General features: G+C 35.0%; 1 protein-coding gene across 4 annotated transcripts in view; it reads right to left on the bottom strand.

The window, feature by feature from the left end:
* The window catches only part of LOC123550592 (uncharacterized), a 135,898-nt gene that overhangs the window by 11,313 nt on the left and 97,399 nt on the right, over positions 1 to 27,186 (bottom strand). For all 4 annotated transcript variants that reach the window (XM_053545495.1, XM_053545494.1, XM_053545496.1 and 1 more), the window contains 7 exons: positions 24,871 to 24,987; positions 21,402 to 21,652; positions 19,989 to 20,127; positions 14,758 to 14,880; positions 4,589 to 4,783; positions 1,237 to 2,282; positions 286 to 459 (listed from right to left, as the gene is read on the bottom strand). In XM_053545495.1, coding sequence (XP_053401470.1) covers positions 286 to 459; positions 1,237 to 2,282; positions 4,589 to 4,783; positions 14,758 to 14,880; positions 19,989 to 20,127; positions 21,402 to 21,652; positions 24,871 to 24,987 — 2,045 coding nt within the window. The remainder of the gene's footprint in view (positions 1 to 285; positions 460 to 1,236; positions 2,283 to 4,588; positions 4,784 to 14,757; positions 14,881 to 19,988; positions 20,128 to 21,401; positions 21,653 to 24,870; positions 24,988 to 27,186) is intronic.

The following is a 27,186-nucleotide window of genomic DNA, read 5'->3' as shown; positions in this document are numbered from 1 at the left end:
ACAGAACAATGCACCATAGTAGGAAATGACACAATTCACGTTTTAAGATGGCGCAATCTTGATCTGACTGCTAGATTTCCATCCACTACAAGTTCAGTTCTCAACATGAAACTGACAACTTCTCCACATACACAAAACTGGATAATGCTTCATTTCTGACATGGTTTACCTCCAATCCCCTCAGAGCAGTTTCATGAAATCTAAAACTAACCGGGCACTGAAAATATTATCATAAGTATGGACAGAAAATATTACCCTGAAAGTGACAGTATTTATAAACTATACCTTCTGCTCTTTATTTCTTCCTCTGTAAGTTTGAGATCTGCGAGGGGTCGAACTGGAGTGTTCACTGCTTGTTCCGTTAGATGAGTGTTTACAGGAACAGGAGTGTACTCCTTACGTAAGTAACCTTGCTCTTCTATTCCCATGGAAACAACACCCTCATCCTCTTCTGGTAGACTAAAATACAATGCATATCAAAATTATACCTTCCATTTATTACTAATTATATTTTCATTTACAATATGACTAGGCATATGACTTCATCAAGGGAGACTATTCGTACAACCTCAGTCAGTTTACAGTTGAAAGAGTTACAAGTACTTCCTTTGCAGCTAGAACCTACAGTCTTCTTGAATACGCACAAGCCTTTCACTTTCATATCCAACAAGAGAAATTTTTAACATTTCTTTATAAACATCAATGATATTTTTTCTTAAATAATTACAGTACTTGAAGCATTTTCTACTAGTAAGATGAAGCCAGAATCAAAGTATATTTTATGCTTCTTTTCATAGAAGCTGTGGGCCCTAATTTTCTACTCATCTAATGCCTGTCAGCTCTTACAATCTTGCAAAAGTAGCATGAAAGCACTGTTATTTAAAATATTTCATAAGAAATAGAGTATATTTTCAAAAACAATCTATTTGCTAGAAGCACTAAAATATTCAAGAAGAAAAAAAGATGTGTGTCTATAGGACACTGGTGCCCCACTCCTGTCACTGTGTTCCTATTTTTGAGTAAGTCAAGGGCCAAAACTCTGATCAGGCTGTGTGAAATCCAAACTAAAACACCAGGTGCACAGCTTCACATGCTGAATAACAATCATGTGAGGTTTGGTGACTCTAGGTCAAATACTTTTCGGACAGACGTACAGCGGTACAGACAGGGGCAGATCTAAGTGCCCACCAAATATTTTGGGGGCACAAAAATCCTTTCAGATATCTAAGTAATTACCTAGGTAAGCTGTCAGAACTGCCTGTTATCATACTGTCAGTACGTCCATTCTGTCTTAACACTCTGGCACTCTGTGACTCGCTTACTGCCCCTTGATTTTCTTCAATAATAGGAGGTGACAATCCTGTCTGAGGCGTAGATATTGCACGTCGTAAATGTTTTTTCAAATTTTTATTTTGAGAAGAATTCAGACTACCTCCTCTATGATATTGGGATGAAGTATTTGAAATGTCAATGGCATTTGGTACCAGAAAGTGTCTTTGGTCCGATTCGCGTAAATTTTCTTTCGATGAATCCGTCATCAAATTAATAACATTAGCACCATGAATTTTATCACTAGTCTGATCCAAATACCCTGAATTTGGTCCTTGAAAGTTACGAGGATCTGCAAAAGAATGTGCAGGTGAGCTCTCTGCAGAATGGCAAGGTGAAATTAAACTGTGACTCGGCGAGCATGGAGATATAATCGAATGAGTTGGCGATGAGCTTGCTGATGAGGATGATGAAGATAATGAGGTGGATTTTTTCAGTTTTTCCATAAGCAACCTGGAATATGTTTTAGGCACTACTGGCGTACTTGTCTCTTTCGGGTCCCAGTGTGATTTAGCACTGGCTCCCTGACTTGAACTAGCAACAGATTTAATATCATTTGGTTGAGAAACAGCACTATATGAGGAATAGTTACACAAATCCGCACTATTTCTTTGATTTGAACTAAGAGCAGACGACGATTTTGTCCGTGAAGCAGACGCATCCTGCTCTAATTGTTCCCTGAATTGCTGTAATGTATTTCCTCTCAAAGTCAACATTTTTTGAGTTTCTATGCATCGATTTTGTGCAGTAATACACTGTTCTAGAAGCTTTTCATTTCCAAGCTTCTTGGAGATTTCAGACATGTTTGTGAATGTGTCTTCTGCTATTGGAGGGTGTTCCTGCAGATATAACTCCAGACTATGTAATAACTTTTCAAGTCCCTCTGGGGTTGCACAATGTTCCATTTTCATACTGGCTACATACTTCATTGCTTCTAATGCCCACTCATATGTCTGGAAATCAAAAAAAAGAGGATTTTTAAAGAATCAGAGTGAAATTATAGTTTTGTAATCAGTAGATTATATAAATTACATTGTGCAGTAAGCTGTTTATAGCGAGAGGCAGAGGTGTAATAGCAGCAATTCAACCAATAATATGATTGGAAAAAAAAGTTCCTAATAAATAGATCCTATTTTTTCCATTTTCTGCAAGTATTCACATAAATCCTGGGGCAAAGAGGACATTATTTCATTCCTGAAATGTATTTTACATAAAATACGACAGTTTTCATGCTTATATTTGCATGTTAGTTAAAAGTAGGGTGTTTATTTTGTAGACCAGTTTCTGAAATGCAGCAATAAGAGGATACCTGACTATGCTGACTTGCATTTCACTGCATACAATTCAACATCCCTTTTCTTTTTGTATATTTAAGCAAAGAGCTATAAAAATAAATAGATCGGCAACTTGAAAGGCATATAGAGCAAATCTCGCCAAAAGAACGTGACAACTGAATGAGAGCTCGTTTACCGGAAGTGACGCGTTCTCCACGCGCCATTTTGTATGCAAATGCAATTATTCGTCGGGAAAATTGATTATCACCGTATAACCACGCTTCTTTTGATGGTAAGAAACGTGTACTTTGTGTCTTAGGACTATTTCACATTAAACTAATGTTATTTTAGAAGCTAACATGTATTTTAAATATAGTTTTAAAGGTACAAATTGCAACTCCATGCTCGCCGATGTTTGTTTTTACTAAGATAACGTCGATTCACACTCTGACACGAGATCACATGAGATTACAGCCAGTTGCCATTCTATGTATTTTATCATTCTTTGATTTAAGCAACTATGGATGTATTGTTGAAAATAGTCTACGACTGAGTGAAAGCCTAGAAACTATTCCAAAAATGGATCTTAAGTGACTGGATTTTATATGAAACAAAGAACAATTTCATTTACTGGCATATAACCTAGAACAGCAGACTTAACAGGGATCATCCTAGGTCAAAATTTTAGGGAGAAGTGACTTCTCCCTCCGCAGAATTTAGAGAGAAGTTAAGGAATTTAAGGAGAAGAATCGGCATAGCATTGAGTTTCCTGCCTATATATCTCCACTTTCTATGGGTCTAGCTGTAACTTATAAACAGTATTTATTTAAGGAAATTGATTTTTGCATCATCATATGGATGAATTTCTAAATAAAGTATAACTTAGCTATGAAAAAGTCGCCTTTAAATTTTTATCCGAAATTTACATGTCTGAAACTCGTAATTTAACAGGTGCACGATCAAAACGCCGTGAAATTTTTCATTCATATTTCGATTCTCGTGCTTTTATAATGCCTGATTTTTGCATCTTGTTCAGATTTATACATTTAATTCATTTATTTTTTTTTTTTTTTCGAAAATAATACCACACTCGTAGGGAATGGCGATCTTTTTACAATATTTTGTACGGCAGTTCTGACGTCCGCGAAATCATTTTTTATCTGCAGTACCCGAGCAATTCATTTACAGAAATTGACTGTAATCATGGTAATTGAAATCAATTTTGAAGTAATCTTTAATAAAATGAAAGAATAATATACAATTGTTGCATAACTCTCGTTGTTTATCGGCTTTTTGCAGGCCGACTGAAAATTTTCAAAATGGCGGCGGCTTACAATATTATTGATTGACAATGTGGGATATTAACGCTATGATTGGCTGAAGTTTGACAGGTGAGTAGGCGGGGTTGACTATGGATTTATCGATAATTTAATCTAGAATATGCATAAAGTTTTACTACTTTAAGTAAACAGATAATAACTCGCTGAAAAACTCGGCGATTCGGATTTCGCCCAGAGGCGATAATTAGGCAAAGTGGCCGACTTTAAAGCGATGATATCGCTCAAATCGCCTTGTAGGATGATCCCTGCTTAACTGTGTTCTGTTTTATACCATTTTTCAACAATATATTGAATGTTATTCAATCTAAAATACAAGTGTGTGTTATTTCAACTCCTCTTCCATCAAATAAAGAGAACTTAAACAAAGAGAGACCTTTGATTCAATGTCTATGGTCAAAATAACACAGAACAATTATTGTTCTTTTGTGGAATAAAGCTAACGAAAATGGGTAGAAGTTCTTAAAGTTATTTCAGCATCAATCTTGAGATCTGAGACGTTTGGCAGTAATGAGGCGTAACAACAAATGGTCAGAATTTTCAAGCATGCATGATAGGGTGGACAAAATTTGTTTTCAACTGCATAAATTACATCTAAACATCTAAACCTTTATCATTAGTAGCCGTTACTAACTTTCATGTACTTACCTTATCTAAGTACTGGTAACATTTTGATGTACCCTCAATTCTCTCCCTTGTTTCTTCCAGACGTTCAGAAAACTGCTGTAGGTGGCGCTTCAACATCCTGGCAAGTTCCTTGTACCCAGTGACCTCATCAAAGTCCCCAGACTGAGCTAATGTACTGGCCTCCTCTAACAGATCATTCCCTTTCTCTATATGGGTCTGAAATAATAAAAACAAATTGTAATCTTTAACTTTCGGCAAATTTACCATTATGTTCAATTTCTCCTTTATGTTCGAGACACTGTTTTTCAACCATACATTGCTGAGAATATTGACAGAGGATACTACCTAACTTTCTCACTGCCTATATAATTGTACAGGTAGTTTCTTTTTTTCATTTCACAGTACAAAGTTCATACTTTAGTAAAATTCTAAAATAGCTCTGACAACATCACAAAATGAATTAGATTTGGAGGACAAGTCAAAATTGTCCTCTGACTGGTCCTTGCTAAACATAAAACAAAGGATGACATCTATAATCCATCCCATTCATACCACTGAAAATTTTGAGGTTAATTTTGTATGAACTGCAAAAGAAAAGTTGGCAAAATAATGATAAGACACTTAATGATAATCTGAGCCATGCCATGAGAAAATCAACATAGTGGCTTTGCGACCAGCATGGATCCAGACCAGCCTGCGCATCTGCGCAGTCTGGTCAGGATCCATGTTATTCGCTTGAAAAGCCTATTGCAATTAGAGAACCTGTTAGCGAACAGCATAGATCCTGACCAGACTGCGCGGATGCGCAGGCAGGTCTCAATCCATGCTGGTCGCAAACCCACTATGTTGGTTTTCTCATGGCGCGGCTCATCTGTCATTGTTTGATAACACCTGGCATAAATGTAGTCACAGAGAAAGTTCCTTAGATTACGTCACAGCTGTTCTGTCGGGTGACAAGAATGACCAGGAAAAAAGGTTCTAATGATTATAAAATAAAACAAAATATGTCAAATAAAAATACCAAAAACCTAATAATAAATTGAAAGGAAATAATGAAATTATAAGAAATAAAACTAATTTTTTCTGACTTCTTGTGAAATGAACAACAGTGTATGAACGGTAAATTAACCATGAATTGCTAACACAGTTCATGGATTTGCAGAGCATATTCTAGGGCTTACTTCTCATGAACTCAAAAAACAAAATATTACTTAACAATGCCAAGACAAAACCATCAATAAGTTAGTTCCACTTCCATTTGAAAACAATGCACAAAAACATACAAACATCACCATCTAACTTGAAGACAACACCCAAATTATTTTGATATGAACAGCATACCAGATATAAATTTTCTAAATCCAGAAACACACACTTAAATTTCAACAAGTGCAAAATGTTGTGCTAAGAGACAAATATGCCTGCACTTGAATTCTTCCTAGATAAGTTATCACAATACTGCACATCTCAGGTCAAACTTGGTGACTGTTTAGATATCAGTATATCATATTTAAAGTTTATCAGTCGCATAATTGCATTTCTACACATGAAAAGTTTTGAATGTTTTATTATTCTGTTTTTATTGTTTTTCAAATACAACTAAGCAATAAAAGCTGCAATTTCAAATCTGTACATTTATATATATATATATAAACATTACATAACTTTTAATGTACAGTATTATTAATTAATTACTTGCATAACTCAGAAGCTAAAAGTCTTATAGATTACAACAATTTGATATTTTATTAATTACATTTCTCAGTTTTGTAACATACCTGCACTTAGATAAATAATTATCAATAACTCAAGTTTCCATTTCATTTAAATTCAAAATTAACCCTATTTTTGAAGGTTCTGTAACTTAAAACAGCTCATTTGATATTTCAATGTTAATCACAATTTCAAAATATGTCCATACTTAGAACAAAGCAATATTACAATTTTCCACAATGCTTCACCTGCTCAGGTATCCAGACATAATGTTGACAGAAGCTGTTTCCAGAGACAAAATCAATGCTGTCATTCTCTGCACATTGATTTATTATGACCAATCACTCCATGTGATATACACACATTTAACACAGGTAATTCAACAGGCTATCACAGTTTTGTGACAATTAAAGCTCTTGCATTCTCACTAAAATTGAAATTCTGACTGCAAAATATTGATTAGGGTGTGAAAACTTTTCAGCAATGATCTACATTTACAAAAGGAACTAGACTTTAGAGTAGATTTCTTAGTCTGTAGTCACATGTTTTGTTCAAAGGAGATAACTCCTGCAGCTATTCAAATTTTTGTCAATTATGCCCCTTTTCTTCTTAAAAAGATAGATTTGCTTCAAGTACAGCTTACAGCGCTGCACATCGCATAGAAGGCCCACCACAAACAGAAACTGTAGTCAAAAGGTTGCACTGAACATTTAATTATACATTAAATATCAGTTAGGCTAAGAGTGAATCTACTGAAGAAGCAAAAGCGAAACTTGAAATATTTCGAGAAAATTAAAAAAAAAACACCTTTGTAGAAAAGCATGTGTCTCCCCCAATGCATAGTCGTATCGGCAAAATAGGGGACATTTATAATAATTCAGCAATCTAGATGTAGCTGATAACCTTGTCAGTCAGAACAAACTGCAAGAATACACTTTTAAATTGCATTTATGACCTATGACTGACTGCATATCTCTGTTTCTTAGAAGATTTTACCTTAATATCCAAAGTTTGAAGAAATTCTGTTTCGCCCATCTCATATACAGAAACAGTAACAAATGCCTTTAATCAGAGATGTGGATTCATGTATTTATTTCCTACCATAATGTAAACAGAAAACTTACCAAACTCAATCCTGTAACAATCCGTCCAAACTAATTTCTAACATACACCTTTACACATTGCAACAGACTAGCAATTTTGGAGACTTTAGATTAAAGAAATTCAACAAATCAAACAGACAATCCTATCAAATTAATTCTGATGTCTGACAAGACTGGAGTATCAAAACACACACATTCCTGACAAGATAATACATCTAGTAAGTGGACTGAATATTTATAAACATAAATAAATAGCTTAGAGAGTATTTAAACAAACCATTTTGGCATAGAGGTTATACATGTAAGTTCAGCTGCAGAATCAAATCAAATGCCTTTGAACACAAGAAATATGTCATAACATATCATGGAATATAGACAATATTATATCTTTCAAAGTTAGAGATGCATCTGTCAGTGAAACATTTTGGTCTTCAATTTGACTAAAAGGACATTTTTAAGGCAATGTTCTGAAATTTTTATTCTACTTCAACAATTGCCTGTTCAATGACCAATTAAGATTTTTGCTATATTACATTTATAACTCAGACCCAATGTGCAGTTTTTTGCAAGTCCCTAAAACAATGGGTGCATCTGGGGAGTTCCCATCAACTCCTTTAGGATATATACTTCCCCCTCCCACTCCCATATCATGCTTGCCTTTGCCAATGTTTCTTGTTCATAGATTTCAGACAATGACGAAAAAAATAATGTTTGCTCAATCAGCAAATTATTCCTGAATTTTCAAGAAAATATTATGAACAGTTCTATAGTATGCAATAAGGTTAAAATACCTTTAACATCTGTCTTACAAGTAGTAAAATGGGGTAAAAAAAAGTGCTTTGAATTAATGAAAAAAATACCGAGATTACATAAAAAAGATCCTATTAGTTGATAACAGATCAGATAAGTTTCTTACCAGGTATCTTCTTAACCTTTGATCATGTTCTAAAAAAAAACTTTTGATCACAAAAAACAACAGTAATGGATTAGATGATGTAAAGACAGAAATATGCCAGATTACCTCTGCAAATCAGAGTTAAAATTGTAGGGTTAGGAACTGGTGTAGTTACAAGACCTTGTATTTTTACATATTCTTTTTGTTACAACGTAAGACTTTATTGAAAGTGGACCTCAAATGCAATTTTCAGAATCTAGCTTAGTGTCAGTACTGTAATATTTAAGAGACCACAGCAAAACTTGGTCAGAAATGGCTCTTTTTCAGTTCCTGAATGGTAACATCCATCAAAAAATCAACTTCTGTCTCAATTTTCTCAAAGAATCATTTAACTTCTCAACTGCTGCCAAAAGAAATATAGGCCAAATCAATCAATGTTTTCACTGGAGATTATCGGAGATAGCCGCTGTCAATCATACATTTGTTTTTTTTTCATTCAAACTCAATTAACTAAGTCATAAGGGAGAAGTCCATGAGAAACTGGATATCAGCAATTGCAGCTAGTACAAAAATAATCACTTGTCCATGCAAAAACTCAATATAAATTCAGGTGAATACCATCAATCAATCAGTTTGAACTTGCAATATGCAATCTCCTACATAAGTGAAAAAGTTTGATACATGGAATGTTTCCGCAAATTTCAAATTATAGGTATTCGTGAAATTTGAGAAATTATCAGCCAGCTTAAATTTCCATGTTCATCAAGACAATTGTCATTAAAGTCAAACCTCAGTTTTTGTTGATTTGTGAATTTTTCAGTTCTTCTTATATATCTTCTTATTATATTTTAAATATTTTCAGACTCGAGTAACTCCTCTGCAACTGCCAAAAAGACTTATTAGCAACAACAATGAGCTAATGATAAGAAATGTAGCAACTTCAAAGTGGTTGGAGACCATCAAAATGAGCTAAAGAAAGGTACACTTCTTTCAAGCTAGCCCAGATACTTTAATAGCCTAATGCCAGTAACATAAATGTTGTAAATCCTAGCATGACTTGAACTTCTGACTCACACCTCCATCCTGCCGTGGAGAATGCTGACCCATTACGATATTTAGCTTTGAATCAATTTAATACCACAGAAATAATTCATTCTGAAACAGTATCAACAGGCAGCATTTAAAAAGGGTGAAAATGGACCTGTTAATTAAGTACACGTGTTTTTTCTGCCAACACAAACCTTGCATCATTAAATACTATCACTAATTGTAAAATATTCTAAATTGGCAGGTTTGTTTCAACTTGTATTTTATCCAAGCCAACAGAATGGTTTTCTGGTTGTACAAACAGATAGACTGGGCTTCTAATGAGCAAGAACAATTAGGAACCAGTCCAAATACATGAGTTCTCAATTTCCTGGTAACTAAATTTAAAGACTAAAATCATAAAAACAAGTATTCTGAAGAACATTCCTTTCAATCAAGACAAAAACAAAAGTGAATAAATCTATAGTAGGACATCCAAAACAGCACCAGAGCAGATTTTCTTTGTGGGCGTGACATTTGCGGTGAGATTCTAGGTCCAATACTTTATGCAGAGATATTAAGGAAAACTGATCCTTGCATAATGACATACAGAAGACATACTATAGTCAAACTACATTTTGCTAGAACTCGACGGCACTGGCAAAATTGTTTGGGTTATCAGTTTGCTTGTTTTGTTGGGTTTAACGTCAAACCGACACAAATATAGGTAATAGGTGACTTTCTAGCTTTGATGGTGGAGGAAGTACCCAGATACCCCTCCGTGCATTATTTCATCACGAGCAGGCACCTGGGTAAAACCATCGACCTTCCATAGAATTCAGCTCTCCGAGTGAGGCTCGAACCCAAATCGGTGAGTGGCAAATGATTTGAAGTCAGTGACCTTAACCAATCAGCCCCGGAGGCCCCTTCAGGTTATCAGTAGGTCAAGCCATGGAACAATATACATATATATAGGAATTTTCCCGGGACCTAATGATGATTTCGAACAAAAGGCAATGTTCGAACTACCCAATTTCAAGTGAACAAAGTTTGACTGTATATATATTAAGAGGTTATAATTCCTTTTTTTTTAAATTATTGCATTAAAATACTCATAAATATCGTACCTTTATACATTTTACATGTTTTTGTAATATTTTACTGATGTAAATGATAGAGGGGGCATAAACTATCGAATGATGATAAAAACTGTTCTGCTTTACCCACTGACATGTTGTCTTTTATTACAAAACATCCAAAAAAACTCATTTGGCCACCTGTTTTACACTAATATTAAAACAACAAAGCAAGGAAAAGGTGAAATCTCAGGTAAACAACACTGAACTTAACATGACCCACCTGATCTCATTTTCTCAACATTTATTTGGACTGTAAATGTGTTTGCTTTTATTACATATATACAAATGTACAGTCAAAAATTTACTTAAGGTAATGAACCCGTAATAACAATCAGAAATTTTCATTTCATTATGTATTTTTCATGTATGATTTCGGCATTCTCCGTAATGAACAGAAAGCAAGGCGCTCATATGAGCTACACTGTCGCTCCTTCAAAAGAATGCCAAAAAACCGCACAGGAGTTGGTAATTGCATGGAACCAACCGATTGCAGCAGGAAGCAGAATTGCAATACATTGAATTTACCAACTGCCGAAGAATACTGAAAGGCCATACAAGAATACGTATTACTGACTACCAATATGAAATACTTTTTCGTAAATCTCAATGCAAGCTGCTATGATACATACATAAAGCAACCATCAAATCTGGGCAACCTCACTGCAGTGCTGGCCACTCAGAACATCCAATAGTTTTGTTATAGACTTTTTTTTCGAAAATCAAATTTTATAGTACAGGTGTTTTGAATTGCAGAACCTATGAAAAAGCTATTTACTTGATGGAAAAATATTCTTCACCAGGTGTATTTATATAAAACCAGGTAAGCATGTCTTCAACGTATGTCTTTTCTCCAAACATCTCACCAAAAATTATGCCTTACAATAAACAAAACATGTTTTCAAAACTGTACCTACATATGAAAGCAATTAACTTTATTGACAAACAAGTCACTTCAGTTGTATTTCCTTAAAAAAAAAAAGCTTTGTAAGTTAACAGTAGAATAAGAACATGCTGGACATAAGCTACAAAAATTTTAAACAAGAGCACCGCCTTGCGGGTGCAGATGCTAATGTGATTTTTTTGTCTCTGTATAATAAAAATATTGTCCTACCCATGTGTTTTTATGATATTTTCTAAGCCCAAATCTAAGTCTAAAGCTGACCAAAACACAAAACTTAATGCTGTGCATAGTCAGCTTTTAATGGCGAATACAAGTTTTAAATCAACAGCTTTGACCGTTTAGGAGAAAAATTGACCTAAATGCAAAACAACCAAGAAATCTGATATTTTCTAAGTCCAAAATGGGCAATAATTCTTGCAAAAAGCAGGAAGAGAGTTATGTTTCTTGCTGTACAGAGTCAGCTTTTGATTGTGAACAAGTGTTGCAAGTTTTAAAGCAATAGCTTTGATAGTTTAGGAGAAAAGCTGACCAAAACACAAAACTTAACCAAGAAATCTGATTTTTTAAGTCTAAAAGGGGCCATAATTCTTGCAAAAAGAATTGTAGAGTTACGATACCTGTTGTGCAGAGTCAGCTTTTAATGGCAAATAACTGCTAAAGGTTTTAAAGCAATAGCTTTGACTGTTTAGGAGAAAAATTTACCTCAACGCAAAACTTAACCAAGTTATGTTACTTGCTATACAGAGTCAGCTATTGATGGTGAACAAGTGTTGCAAGTTTTAAAGCAATAGCTTTGATAGTTTAGGAGAAAAGCTGACCTAAACATAAAACTTGACACCGACGCCAATCAACTGATGATAATAACTGATCTCTTTTTTTCTCCAAAAATCAGATGAGCTAATAAAATAATATGTCCTCTTACAACTGACACAGATGCATACAATCATAGAATAACTAACTACTGGAGATATTCTACAGTGATTTGCCTTCAATAACATAAGTTTTAACTCAAACTTTTTTTTTTTTCATTTATTTATTTTTTCCCCTTCAATTGACTCTATTTCTTTGACTTCATTTTACCCAATCTCTTTCAATGTCCTTCACTCAACATTATTTATTTTACATCACCTGTGGTATAAGATTGCACTAACTCAAGAATCAATGATTTCCTTATTGATTATCATTTCATTGTTCATCAAACAGCTTCTCTTTTTAATATTCTTGTTCCTGTATCAGTTTTTGACTATTTCGTTTTGATTAAACAAGAGGACCATGATGGTCCTGAATCGCTCACCTCTTCCCACATGACCCAGTTTTTTCTATTATTTGACATAGTGACCTTGTTTTTGAGCTCATGTGACCCAGTTTTGAACTTGACCAAGATATTATCAAGATAAAATTCTGACCAATTTTCATGAAGATCCATTGAAAAATATGGTCTCTAGAGAGGTCACAAGGTTTTTCTATTATCTGACCTATTGACCTAGTTTTCGAAAAGGTATGTGACCCTGTTTTGAACTTTACCTAGATATCATCAAGGTGAACATTCTCACTAATTTTCATGAAGATCTCATGAAAAATATGGCCTCTAGAGAGGTCACAAGGTTTTTCTATTTTTATACCTACTGGCCTAGTTTTTGACCGCACGTGACCCAGTTGCGAAAATGATCTAGATATCATCAAGGTGAACATTCAGATCAATTTTCATGAAGATCCATTGAAAAATATGGCCTCTAGAGATGTCAAAAGATTTTAATAATTTTAGACCTACTGACCTAGTTTTTGACCGCAGTTGACCCAGTTTCAAACTTGACCTAGATATCATCAAGATGAACATTCAGACCAACTTTCATACAGATCCCATGAAAAGTATGGCCTCTAGAGATGTCACAAAGTTTTTTTATTATTTGACCCACTGACCTAGTTTTTGAAGGCACGTGACCCAGTTTCAAACCTGACCTAGATATCATCAAGGTGAACATTCTGACCAATTTTTATGGAGATCCATTCAAAGTATGGCCTCTAGAGAGGTCACAAGGTTTTTCTATTTTTAGACCTACTGACCTAGTTTTTGACCGCACATGACCCTGTTTCGAACTTGACCTAGATATCATCAAGATGAACATTCAGAATAATTTTCATACAGATCCCATGAAAAATATGGCCTTTAGAGGTCACAAGGTTTTTCTATTATTTGACTACTGACCTAGTTTTTGATGGCACGTGACCAGTTTCGAACTTGACCTAGATATCATCAAGATAGCATTCAGACCAACTTTCATACAGATCCCATGAAAAATATGGCCTCTAAAGAGGTCACAAGGGTTTTTCTATTATTTGACCTACTGACCTAGTTTTTGATGGCACGTGACCCACTTTCGAACTTGACCTAGATATCATCAAGGTGAACATTCTGACCAATTTTCATGAAGATCTCATGAAATATATGGCCTCTAGAGTAGTCACAAGGTTTTTCTATTTTTAGACCTACTGACCTAGTTTTTGACCGCACGTGACCCAGTTTCGAACTTGACCTAGATATCATAAAGATGAACATTCAGACCAACTTTCATACAGATCCCATGAAAAATATGGCCTTTAGAGAGGTCACAAGGTTTTTCTATTATTTGACCTACTGACCTAGTTTTTGATGGCACGTGACCCAGTTTCAAAACTGACCTAGATCTCATCAAGGTGAAAGTTCTGACCAATTTTCATGAAGATCTCATGAAATATATGGCCTCTAGAGAGGTCACAAGGTTTTTCTATTTTTAGACCTACTGACCTAGTTTTTGAAGGCACGTGACCCAGTTTCAAACTTGACCTAGATATCATCAAGGTGAACATTCTCACTAATTTTCATGAAGATCTTGTGAAATGTATGGCCCCTAGAGAGGTCACAAGGTTTTTCTATTTTTAGACCTTCTGACCTAGTTTTTGACCTCACGTGACCTAGTTTCGAACTTGACCTAGATATCATCAAGGTGAACATTCTGACCAATTTTCATGAAGATCTTGTGAAATATATGGCCTCTAGAGAGGTCACAAGGTTTTTCTATTTTTAGACCTACTGACCTAGTTTTTGAAGGCACGTGACCCAGTTTCGAACTTGACCTAGATATCATCAAGATGAACATTCTGACCAACTTTCATAAAGATCCCATGAAAAATGTGACCTCTAGAGTGGTCACAAGCAAAAGTTTACGGACGGACGCACGCACGGACGGACGCTCGGACGGACGACGGACACCGCGCGATCACAAAAGCTCACCTTGTCACTTTGTGACAGGTGAGCTAAAAACAAAAACGTCAGGTTCTGGGCAAAGTTTTTGGGTAGTCTGGGTAACCATAAACACACAGGTATTTTTCTTCTAGCCTTGCCATTTATGTTACACAACAATGTTCAAACTTACCATTGCAACATAGTAGAATTTCTCGAAATCTTTCTGTTGGACCCGTACTGCTTTCAAGTTATCGGCCATGACTAGGTGGCGCTGTAAACACTCGTTCCCCTGTGTATGCAACCATGATATCACCTGAAATATAAAGAAGAGTTGTTTGTAAAAGAAATATGCCTGCCTTACTGAGGAAACTGGGTATGTAATTTTGCATGCTGTGACTTTGACCTTTGACCTACTGATACCTAAAACAAAAAGGTCAGACAATTACAGGCAAAAAGTTTTTATAGTTTCTGATATTAAAAGAAAGTCACCTTGACCTTCGACCCCTAAAACAACAAGGGTCTTCTACTGACTAAAGACAATCACTAAAAAAACTGTCTTTTGACAGTAGTAGGCCAAAGCATTCTGCAGTTATTGAGATGAAACCCTTTTGAGTTGAAAGATCAATGTGACACTGAACTTTGACCTACTGACCCAGAAAATGACAGCGGTCATCTACTGACCACAAGCAACCATCCTATGAAGTTAGATGACTGTAGCCCTAAGTATTTCTCTGTTGGTGAGCAGAAAGTTTCTTCAGTCTGTAGATTACTGTTACATTGACCTTTGACCTTCTGATCCTAAAAATGGTCTAAAGACAGACACACAAACAGACTAATGGACAGATGGTTGGATGGACAGACAGAGAATAACACTGAGTAAAACAATATTACCCGTCTTCTTTGAAAGAGGGGGATAACAATTTCAATACCACTAGATATTGTATTAGAAGCAAAATAATTGCTGGAAATGTTCTTAAATGTTTCAGGCTTTTTTCAATTTGGTCTTGTCTGTCATAATTGCCAGAGGGCATCATAAGAATTGTACCATATTGACAACTTTTAATTATCTTCATAAACAATTTGCAAATCAAAACCTTTGATAAACTGTTTTCACGAGGTCAATGTTACAAGAGAAAAATTAAATATAACAACCACAACAGAGACATATGACTTACATTAGAACCATACATGGTTGTATCTGACAAGGCATGCCAGATCAGGATCTCAGATGTTAGACTGGACCTATTTGATATAAATCCAGACTGGGACCTACTGTTCTCCTGTATTCTCAATCTTCCAGGAAATGACACTCTCCTGTTTAGTCTAGACATTGTCATTACTATATATAATATTTTGTCCGATGGCTCAATTCAAAATGTCACTATTGCAAAATTAACATTTCCACATCTCAAAAACAAAACTGAAACTTAGTTATTAATTAAAAATTTTAAGTCCTTCACTTTCACCTTCTTTACTAATTCTCTTTAGTTTTGAAATCACAATTTCAACACAATACGATCAGTCTATCAAATACAAACTGACTGCCAAAACAAAATAAACAGTTTATAACAATTTGATTTGAAACTAATGAAGAAATATTTCATCCAACTAACTCCACCTGCATAAAGACAAATCCTGTTATGACTAAAAACAAAACACATCCATTCCATTAATTTTTGTTTATTTTGTATGGCCAAGTTACGTAAAATCCATCCAACATTTATTTCAACATATGTATCAGAAATGCCATAGAATTCCACAAGATTCCCTCAAAGCTTATCTTCTTCAACTAGATTTTCCTTCACATCAACTTTGGCCTCCCAAATTGTAATGACTATAAATAAAACTATGATGAATTTTGAAAATTCTCCAACTCAGAGTGATAAAAAAAAATTTCTTCTAAATTCTATGATCATCAAAAAAAATTTACCTTACTAAATTTAATCTTTTTTTCCCCCAAATGAAATAATTTTATACACACTATATTTTTAAAACATTAAAAATGCTGCCAATATCAAATAGAGAAATACAGGCAATGATCGCTTGTGTCGGGAAGAGTTTTTTCGCCAAACAATACTAGTAACAGCATGACCACCCAATATCATTAACTAATGACCAGAGCAAAAGAACTTTTTTATTATATATCTCTTTTACCTTTTTTTCATTACTGTAAACCAGTGTCATTTTGCAAAAACCTTGTTACCACAAGCTAGATATTGAGATAAAGAAAAAGAATATGTTTTTGCATTTTTGCTTCTTTTTTTGAAGTTTTGAAAAAAAAACACAGGTTTACAAATTGTAAGAGATAAACTATAGACAACTGTGTAATCAATAACGTAAGAAAAAAAATACTGAAACTGGCACATATAAATTATACTGGCATGACATTCATTCAGTAATTGCATACTGGTAACATAAATTATTTAGTAAACTATATCCAGTTATTATGTCTTTATAAAATTCCACTTCTCTCTTTAAACCAAAACCAAAAATCCAAAAATACTTTTTAACAAAACCTATAACAAATTTATCCAATTCAGCTATAATTTGAAGAATTTTTTTTTTTTTTTTACACTATCACCCTTAAATATTCCTGGCTTTACAGCACATCTTTATCACTTGCCAAGATCTTCTATCAATAATTAAGCCAGAAATTAAGCCAGCTACAAAGAACCTTGTGTTTCACTTACTAATATTTAGCTAGGTAATGATGTCCATGATTAGATTAGTGATATACAGATGAAATAAGATTTTATGCTTATCTTGTCTTTTTTTCTCTCTCCCTGAAAGATATACTCATGTTTTTTACTCATTGACTCATCCTGAAATGTTACCTGGAAATGATTCAATCAGTGCAGTTTTTAACCCAAGCTGCACATTCTGTTTTCTACAGAGAAAATGAGTCACAAAAATCTGGTACATACTATAAAATAAATTTTAAACTTCCAGACAAGCACGTTTAGCCACATGGACTAGAGAAAGCAGATGCAAAATATCCCTGCAAAACAATAATTAATTTCAAGCAAAGGCTTGCACTTAGGTTATGGAGGACCATCACATTTGCAGAAGCCAGCTGTCCAAAGTCAAACTTGATTACAGATTAAAGCAAGGCTCTATCTTTATTGAGGAATTGGTTTTGTTAACCCTTTTCATGCCGGACATGACTGATTTTGCCTTTGCGACCAGTGTAGATCACGATCAGCCTGCACATCCAGGCGGTCCGATCATGACCTGCACTGTTTGCTATTCAGTCAGTATGTTTTTGGTAAGCACCCCTTTTAACAGTTAATGGTACTATCCAAATTGAAACATGGACAAGTTCATTGTAGAAATTTTAAGAACTACTGTTAAACAAATAACAAAGACAGCCTGACAACCAAGACTGTGTGAGGTTTGCATCCAATCAGAAGTTTTCTTTGTCTGTTTTGGGTTTAATGCAGTTTTTCAACAGTATTTCAGTTATGTAATGGCTGGCAGTTAACCTTACCAGTGTTTCTGGATTCTGTACCAGTACAAACCTGCTCTCCACAAGTAACTGCCAACTTCCTCACAATGAGTCAGAGGTGGAGTACAAAAGATTTCTGACACCTGAGGATAGAACTCACAACCCCGTGATCCATAGATCTGCAACTCCCTATTGAGCTAAGGGAGCAGGCTTCAACCAAAAGTAAACAGTTTTGTAGCCATAAAAACAGTACTCAGTCTTGTGGAAAAAAATACTTCCATAGAAAAATGCAACCATAAGATAATTGAGCCGCGCCATGAGAAAACCAACATAGTGGCTTTGCGACCAGCATGGATCCAGATCAGCCTGCGCATCTGCGCAGTCTGGTCAGGATTCATGCTGTTCGCTCTCAAAGCCTATTGCAATTAAAGAAACCGTTAGCGAACAGCATGGATCCTGACCAGGCTGCACAGATGCGCAGGCTGGGCATGGATCCTTACCAGGCTGCGCAGATGCGCAGGCTGGTCTGGATCCATGCTGGTCACAAAGCCACTGTTGGTTTTCTCATGGCGTGGCTCATATTTCCTAGCAGTATCCTTCTGAAGATTTCTTTTATTACATTGACCTAGTTCAAGGAATAAAATTGCCAGCAAGACACCACAGAACAAAATCTGATCATATTGGAAACCTGTTTGAAATGAAACAAAAAATATGATACATAGAAGCTTGCTTTGTAGATCTATGTCTCTGATAAAAGTTGCCATTCTTTCCTAGTTCAAACTACGTGTCCTTTTGATCATAACAAATCACAGCAGGTGTAAATGTAGCTAAATTTGCTTTATTAATATAAATGAATTTTTTTTACATAGATGATTAACCTCCCAAGGTCATAAGCTATTCCAGAGATTAACAGTCAAAGAAAACTGAATCAATGTAATGTATGGTACTATCGGCGTGCTGGTAGAACCAAAAATATTAGAATCACCAGGGCTTTGTTTTGAAGACAAATCATATAGCAGTATTAAATTCTAACAATTAATGACATGGTCATAAGTTCACAATCAATGACACTCATAAAACATAACATGAGAGTTTCAGACCTAAAGATTGAAACTCCTGCGAATAACAGTGACCAAATGAAATTAAAACTTTGATTTTTCATGAAGAACAGGCAGCACTAAACATTCAATCTGCACATCCACTCCTTTTACGTGATAAAAACATGCACCTGAATGACAATGATTTTATTTAAGAGAAAACTACAGTTTAAGATATATATCATTTTGATACTAACAAAATATCAAGGCTTACTATCTACATTCTTGAGGATATTCAACAAATATCTATCTCCTTTATGTCATACTCATTTTCAGGACACTGTTACAACATTCTGATGCCAGGACGTAATAATTATGATGTAAAAACAATGATTTTGTTGCATGATAACATCATATTTTCAGTCCTCTTTGTTTAGCAGGAAAACAAATCAGGACGTATTAGAATACAATTTAGTACCTCAAGTCATTCCTAAACACAGAACTATGTTGAACAAAGAAGCTCTTGGAATATAATAAAGATTTTATCAGAAAACAACCCATTTTGCTAATCACAAAACTGAAAGATGCCATTTGTTAGACAAGAATCACTAATTTCCAATATATTACACAGTGGGGTCAACATTCTCAGAAACCATTTGATTTTCCATGGATAAGAAATGCCAAACATCACTACAGATAAAGAAAAAGAAAGGAAAATTATGTTATATCCCCTCAAGATCAACAGCTTCATTGAAATATTGCATCTGCACAATATCTCAAACTAGAAAATTCCATCACAAGGGAATGAACTCTGTAACACTAAATGGAAATTTTACAAGAATTTACCTCCATTCTAAAGGAAGATGAACAGGTTAAGGCAACAAAGTATGAATTCTTACTACGTCCTTGTTTGTAACAGTGAAAATAAAGAAAACATACCTTATTGCATTCCTCATCAAAGTCTTTTAACTGATAGCACTTTTCTAGACGTGTAATCCGTGTGTCTGAGATTCGCATCAAACGAGAAATAGTGTCCTGCACATGATGATATAAGCGTGTGATGTCCTCCATCCCGTATCTAGAAAATACCACAATGCACAATAAAACAACAGAATTTTATGATGTCTGATTTACGAAATACTGCAGCCATAGCAACCAGTCACATTGTGATTGCAGAATGACCAATCAATTTTTTTCTTTTGCTGAAAGTTTTCCACAAAATAAAAATATAACATCAAAGCATTTTACGTCATGTATCATATTATCACTTTGTTCCCCCGGAATTTAAGTCAAAGATCGTATTATCACTTTGTTCCCTCCGCTAATAAATGATCATATGGTAGAAACAATACATTTCTATAAAGTTAATATCAACAGTTTGTAAAATCTGTTACCACAATGTCCAGGTCATAACTCAAAATGTTTCTAACATATTTAGTCCAGTTACAGCATACATGTTTGTATCTACATACAACATTTCCACATTTCGTTAACATGTTCAGGCATTCCCTGCAGGATCATTTCAATACATGAGACCAAAAAATTAGCACTTCTAGGAACTGTTAATTAAACACCTCAAATGGAAGTTGTCATGGTCCGAATATCCTTCAAAACGTTCACAGATACGACTGTTTTATTCTTGTTATTACTGCATGAATTATGCTGTGGCAAGAGTTTACTCCCTTAAGAACAGAATTCCCTTGGTCAAAAGTCAAGGTCACAGTGACTTTGATCATAGACAGATATCAGAAATATATATTAAGAACAAGAGTTATTATAAAACACATATGAACCCCCAAGATTGCCTATCAAAGATAACTGGGCAAGAAATTTAGTCTCATTAATTTATGTGGTGTCCTTGGCCTTTGACCTTCTTATCCAAAAACAGTAGAACACTTCTGCAGCCCACAGGATATCATTTTACAAAGTTTCACTTCTGTGGGTTCCAGCATTTTCAAGCTATTAATAGGAAATAGTTTAAAGCCCCTAAGCTACCGTGACCTTGACCACTGACCAACTTTCCCTCATAAACAGGAAATTTAATTATGTTATTCACCAAAAAACAAAAGCGCTACCTAAGGACAGACGATCAAGGCTGATCAACTGACGTAGGCAAAACAATAAAACCGTATTTCGAAGATTACGAAAATGGGAGGTCTTTTTGGGCTTTTTTTTGTGTTTTGTTGGTTTAAACGTCGCACTGACATGATTATAAGTCATATGGTAACTAGAACCACTGACCTTATGTAAGCCTGCTGGATGGCTTCCTTGTATGAAGAATTTAAAGCCCCACGTGAGGGTCAAACCCAAGGCCCCATCAAAATGGGAGTGATGAATACACTAAATACATACCTATAATCATCTGTATGTCCGATATTAACTTCTTCACGTTTCAGTGATTGCAACATGGCATCACCTTCATTCTGCAAACGTTTTACACGAGGATCTTCAAACGTCGCCTTGATTAGATTCTCGTGATGGTCAACAAGATGGGAGGCCTCCTTGGCAGACACAGGCACTTGATCTACCACAGATAACTCCTGGATCACGTTGACAAGATACCTGGCAACTGACCGACAACTGGCAAGGAAAGGATCTAATCTCTGTAAACAAAAATTTTAATTGGAAATATTTACATGAAATTAGTTGTGACCCATCAATATAATGGGGTGAGAATAAGAGGATAATATATGAAACCAACAGTTAAGGCCAGTAGGTATACATCCCAGAAATTTATTAACATTTTATCCTGCTTCTTTTTCATGTTTTCCACACTAATTTATATCAATTTCTCAGCTTTGTCATCTATAATGCCCTTCAAATCTAATAAATCTGACAAAGATTTCTGCACTAATACTGGCCATATTGATGTTACTATAAGACATGGATGTCATTAACTTATAGCTGTTCAAGTTAGACTAAACCATTATGACCGTTAGCGAAAACAACCCTTTTTAAAAAGTGTTTACAGAAAGATTATAATAAATAACTTAAGAAAAAAAATACTCAATACTAGCAAAACAAAGCTGATGAACAAATATCTGCTCCAAACTCTACATACACTTAAAAAATGAAAAATTCACTTACGAAATTAATGCGCCTTATAATACACTTACGAAAGCGTAATAAATTTTGTAAAACAAAATGCGGAAATATAATCCAGTTGCAGACACACCCATTTATCCATTCCCGACATTCAAGGTAATTAAATGAAATCCAATTTTACAGCATTATACCTTTTCGTTTTTTCTAAAACTATGTAGTTTCTGTAACAATGTCTTTAAACTGAATGCATATCTCTGATATAAAATTATAAATGGTATTTTACATGTGAATGACATTCAGAAACAAGTACATTATGCAAATATGTGCATTCCATCTGTGGTGTAAACCTTATATATGCATTTAAATATCATGTATATTTTCCACATTTTTCCTGAGCAAGTGCATTTCTATTTTAGTAACACAAAAAAAAAACAACTAGACCTGTCCATAAGACAGCACATGCAACTTTTCTCAGTGCTTGACTCTGAATTAGAGCTTTGTCAGTAAAAACTTTATAAAATTTTAACCAAAAAATTCTAAGTTAAAAAGGGCATAACTCTGCCAAAATTCAAATAAAAGTTATGGGGATTGTTTCTCCTGATGTAGACTTTGATAGTAAATAACTATTTTCAGTTTCAAGTCAAAAGCTTTGAAAGTAACAGAGATATTTTACTTTATCAAAAACTTTAACCAAAACGTTCTAAGTTAAAAAGGGGCATTACTCTGTCAAAATTCAATCAGAGTTATGAGGATTATTTCTCCTGGTGTAGACTTTGATAGTAAATAACTGTTTTAAGTTCAAGTCAAAAACTTTGATAATAACAGAAATATTTTACTTTATCAAAAACTTTAACTAAAACATTCTAAGTTAAAAAGGGGCATAACTCTGTCAAAATTCAAATCAGAGTTATTGGGATTATTTATCCTGGTGTAGATTTAGATAGTAAATATCTGTTTTAAGATTCAAGTCAAAAGCTTTGATAGTAACAGAGATATTTGAAATTATCAAAAACTTGAACCAATGGGGCGTTTGCAGTAGCTCTACTTTTTCTTCGAAAAGTCAAGCTAACAAGAGGGCCAAGATGGCCCTAGGTCGCTCACCTAAGAAACACTCCATAACAGTGAAAAACATGTTTGACCTAGTGATTTCATGGAAACAAATATTCTGACCAATTTTCATTAAGATTGGACCAAAAAATTGGTCTCTTGCGATAAAACAAGCATTTTCTTAGATATGACCTAGTTTTTGACCCTAGATGACCCATGTTCAAACTCGACCTAGATTTTATCAAGGCATCATTCTGACCAAAATTCATGAAGATCAACTGAAAAATACAGCCTCTATCACATACAGAAGTTTTTTCTTTGATTTGACCGAGTGACCTAGTTTTTGACCTCAGATGACCCATATTCAAATTCGACCTAGATTTCATTAAGGCAATCAACCTGACCAAATTTCATAAATATCAACTGAAAAAAACAGTCTCTATCACATACACAAGATTTTTCTTTAATTTGACCTAGTGACCTAGTTTTTGACCTCAGATGACCCATATTCAAAACCGACCTAGTTTTCATCAAGGCAATCACACTTGATTTGACCTAGTGACCTAGTTTTTGACCCCAGATGACCCATTTTCGAACTTGGTCTAAATTTCATCAAGGCAATCATTCTGACCAAAATTCATGAAGATCAATTGAAAAATACAGCCTCTATCGCATACACAAGGTTTTTACGTGATATGACCTAGTGACCTAGTTTTTGACCCCAGATGACCCATTTTCGAACTCGGCCTAGATTTCATCAAGGTAATCATTCTGACCAAAATTCATGAAGATCAATTGAAAAATACCGCCTCCATCGCATACACAAGGTTTTTCTTTGATTTGACCTAGTGACCTAGTTTTTGACCCCAGATGACCCATTTTCGAACTCGGCCTAGATTTCATCAAGGCAATCATTCTGACCAAAATTCATGAAGATCAATTGAAAAATACCACCTCTATCGCATACACAAGGTTTTTCTTTGATTTGACCTAGTGACCTAGTTTTTGACCCGAGATGACCCATTTTCGAACTCGGCCTAGATTTCAACAACATTATCATTCTGACCAATATTCATGAAGATTAAATGAAAAATACAGCCTCTATCGCATACACAAGGTTTTTCTTTGATTTGACCTAGTGACCTAGTTTTTGACCCGAGATGACCCATTTTCGAACTCGGCCTAGATTTCATCAAGGTTATCATTCTGACCAATATTCATGAAGATAAATTGAAAAATACAGCCTCTATCGCATACACAAGCTAAATGTTGACAGACGACAGACGACGGACGCCGGACATCGAGCGATCAGAAAAACTCACCTGAGCATTGCTCAGGTGAGCTAAAAATGAATTAATCTTTCATGACTCATTTTTTAAATTTGTTTCATTTTTTGTATGAGGAAAATAATTTTCTCAAGCACTGTCATACATGCACAATCCAGTTTCAGCTCAGTAAGTCTGCACAAGCCTGCGGCTTTCAACATCAAATCCTGTAAACTATGACAGTATTTGATTCTGTACCTTTATTAATATATAGTTAAAAACTTACTTTTTATATACACTGAGTTAAGAGGGGAGCGGGGAGGGGGCAGTGGTCGAGTTTCAATTATTTCATTACATTTTAAATATCTGACTGTAATGTAATAAGTCCAGATAAAAAGGGCTGTACAGAGGTCAACACAGACAAGAAGAAGAGACATCTAATCATCTAATGTACCAAAACTTACCATATGAAATCGTATCCAATCATCGTGATTGTACTGGAACGTTCCTTCAAGTACCGTCGGTAGCTGGTCGGCAGATATGTATGAACTTAGAAGACTAGTGGAGAGCAACAGATCTATCTGTAAACATACAATACATTACATTTAAAATGTGCAAACATTTGTTATGCTGCTGACAACTGCAGCTGACATTGGCTGCAGAGTTTTATGTGACATAAAGCATAAATAGGACAGCAGCTGTGTATGATACTTGTTTGTCAATGTAATAACTGTCTGGGTGTAACTCAAACATTATAATATACAATAATGTAGTGAGTTTTTGACATATATGAAACTGTTCCACATTTTATGTCAGTATAAAATATATCACTGTATCTAAAAGCACATTTTACTTTCTTAAACAATCCAAGCCTAATTCACATACAAAAAAAACATTGATTTAAATATGGGTCACTATTTTAATCTTTCTGAAATCCTCACAGTACCAACTATATCGATAATTTTCACATTGCCCCAGAAGAAGAATACCAGCTGTATAAATAATTTTCATATTGCACCATGAATGGAATCCTAGCTATAGATAATTTTCATATTGCACCACGAGTGGAATCCCAGCTATATATATAATTTTCATATTGCACCAGCTATATAGATAATTTTCATATTGCACCATGAGTGGGATACCAGCTATATAGATCATTTTTCATATTGCACCACGAGTGGAATCCTAGCTATATGGATAATTTTCATATTGCACCAGCTATGTAGATAATTTTCATATTGCACCATGAATGGAATCCTAGCTATATAGATAATTTTCATATTGCACCATGAGTGGAATAACAGCTATACAGATCATTTTTATACTGCACCACGAGTGGAATCTCAGCTTTATAATTTTCATTTTGCACCATGTGTGGAATATCAGCTACACAGGTAATTTTCATATTGCACCGAGAGTCGAATACCAGCTACCGGTATATAGATAATATTTCTACTGCACCATAAGTGAAAAACAAGCTATATAGAGTTCATATTGAATACCAGAAACAAGAGTGCAAGAATGTCACAATATACGCCCGTCACAGCAAATTTCTTTACTCTAGCACCTGTATTTGCAAATGGAATTTTAATTTTGTGGTTGTTTAGTAATCATTGTAAGTCTTTTGTTTTTTATAAGTCCACAAAAAAACTCCTTACCAGGTAGAGATACCTTAAAATACACCTAAAATTGGAAAGTAACATCTATGTTGTACCACAGAAAAGTGGTCTTGGTTTTTCCCTACGGTCAATTATAAAAAAGTTACAATATAAGTTATTTATAGTAACAACTAAGGGAAGTTAATCTTATAAAAAAAAAAAAAAAAAAAAAAAATCAAAAAAAAAAATTGTAAGTCCTCACAAAAATCTTTACCAGGTAGAGACTGGTCAAAATACACCTCAAAATTGGATGTAGCATGCATGTTGTACTACAGAAAAGTGGTCTCGATTTTTCCCTACGACTAGTAATGAAAAAGTTACAATATAAGCTATTTATAGTAACAACAAAGGGAAGTAATTCGAAAGAAGGGAACTGCGCATGACACTTCGTCTCATGATGGTGTATAATTGTGTCAAGTTACATCAAAATCCCTCCATGCATGAAGAAGAAATGCTTCGGACAAAGTCATTCTTGTATCTGACCTTTGGCCTCTAAGTGTGACCTTGACCTTAGACCTAGGGACCTGGTTCTTGCGCATGACACTACGTCTCGTGGTGGTGAACATTTGTGCCAAGTTATATCAAAATCCCTCTATGCATGAAGAAGAAATGCTCCGGACAAGGTTTTCATTCTTGTATCCTTTGACCTCTAAGTGTGACCTTGACCTTAGACCTAGAGACCTGGTTCTTGCGCATGACACTCCGCCTCATGGTGGTGAACATTTGTGCCAAGTTATATCAAAATCCCTCTATGCATGAAGAAGAAATGCTCCGGACAAAGTTTTCATTCTTGTATCCTTTGACCTCTAAGTGTGACCTTGACCTTAGACCTAGGGATCTGGTTCTTGCGCATGACACTCCTTCTCATGATGATGAACAATTGTGCCAACTTTCATCAAAATCCCTCTATGCATGAAGAAGATATGGTCCGGACAAAGTCATTCTTGAATTTGACCTTTGACCTCTAAGTGTGACCTTGACCTTAGACCTAGGGACCTGGTTCTTGCGCATGACACTCCGTCTCATGATGGTGAACAACTGTGCCAAGTTTCATCAAAATCCCTTCATGCATGTAGAAGATATGCTCCGGACAAGGTCTGTGGACGCCGCCCGCCCGCC

This window comes from Mercenaria mercenaria, chromosome 6 (genome assembly GCF_021730395.1).
Source record: "Mercenaria mercenaria strain notata chromosome 6, MADL_Memer_1, whole genome shotgun sequence".
Lineage (NCBI taxonomy): Eukaryota > Metazoa > Mollusca > Bivalvia > Venerida > Veneridae > Mercenaria > Mercenaria mercenaria.
The sequence above is the reverse complement of the archived record's forward strand: the minus strand, read 5'-3'. Positions and strand labels throughout refer to the sequence as shown.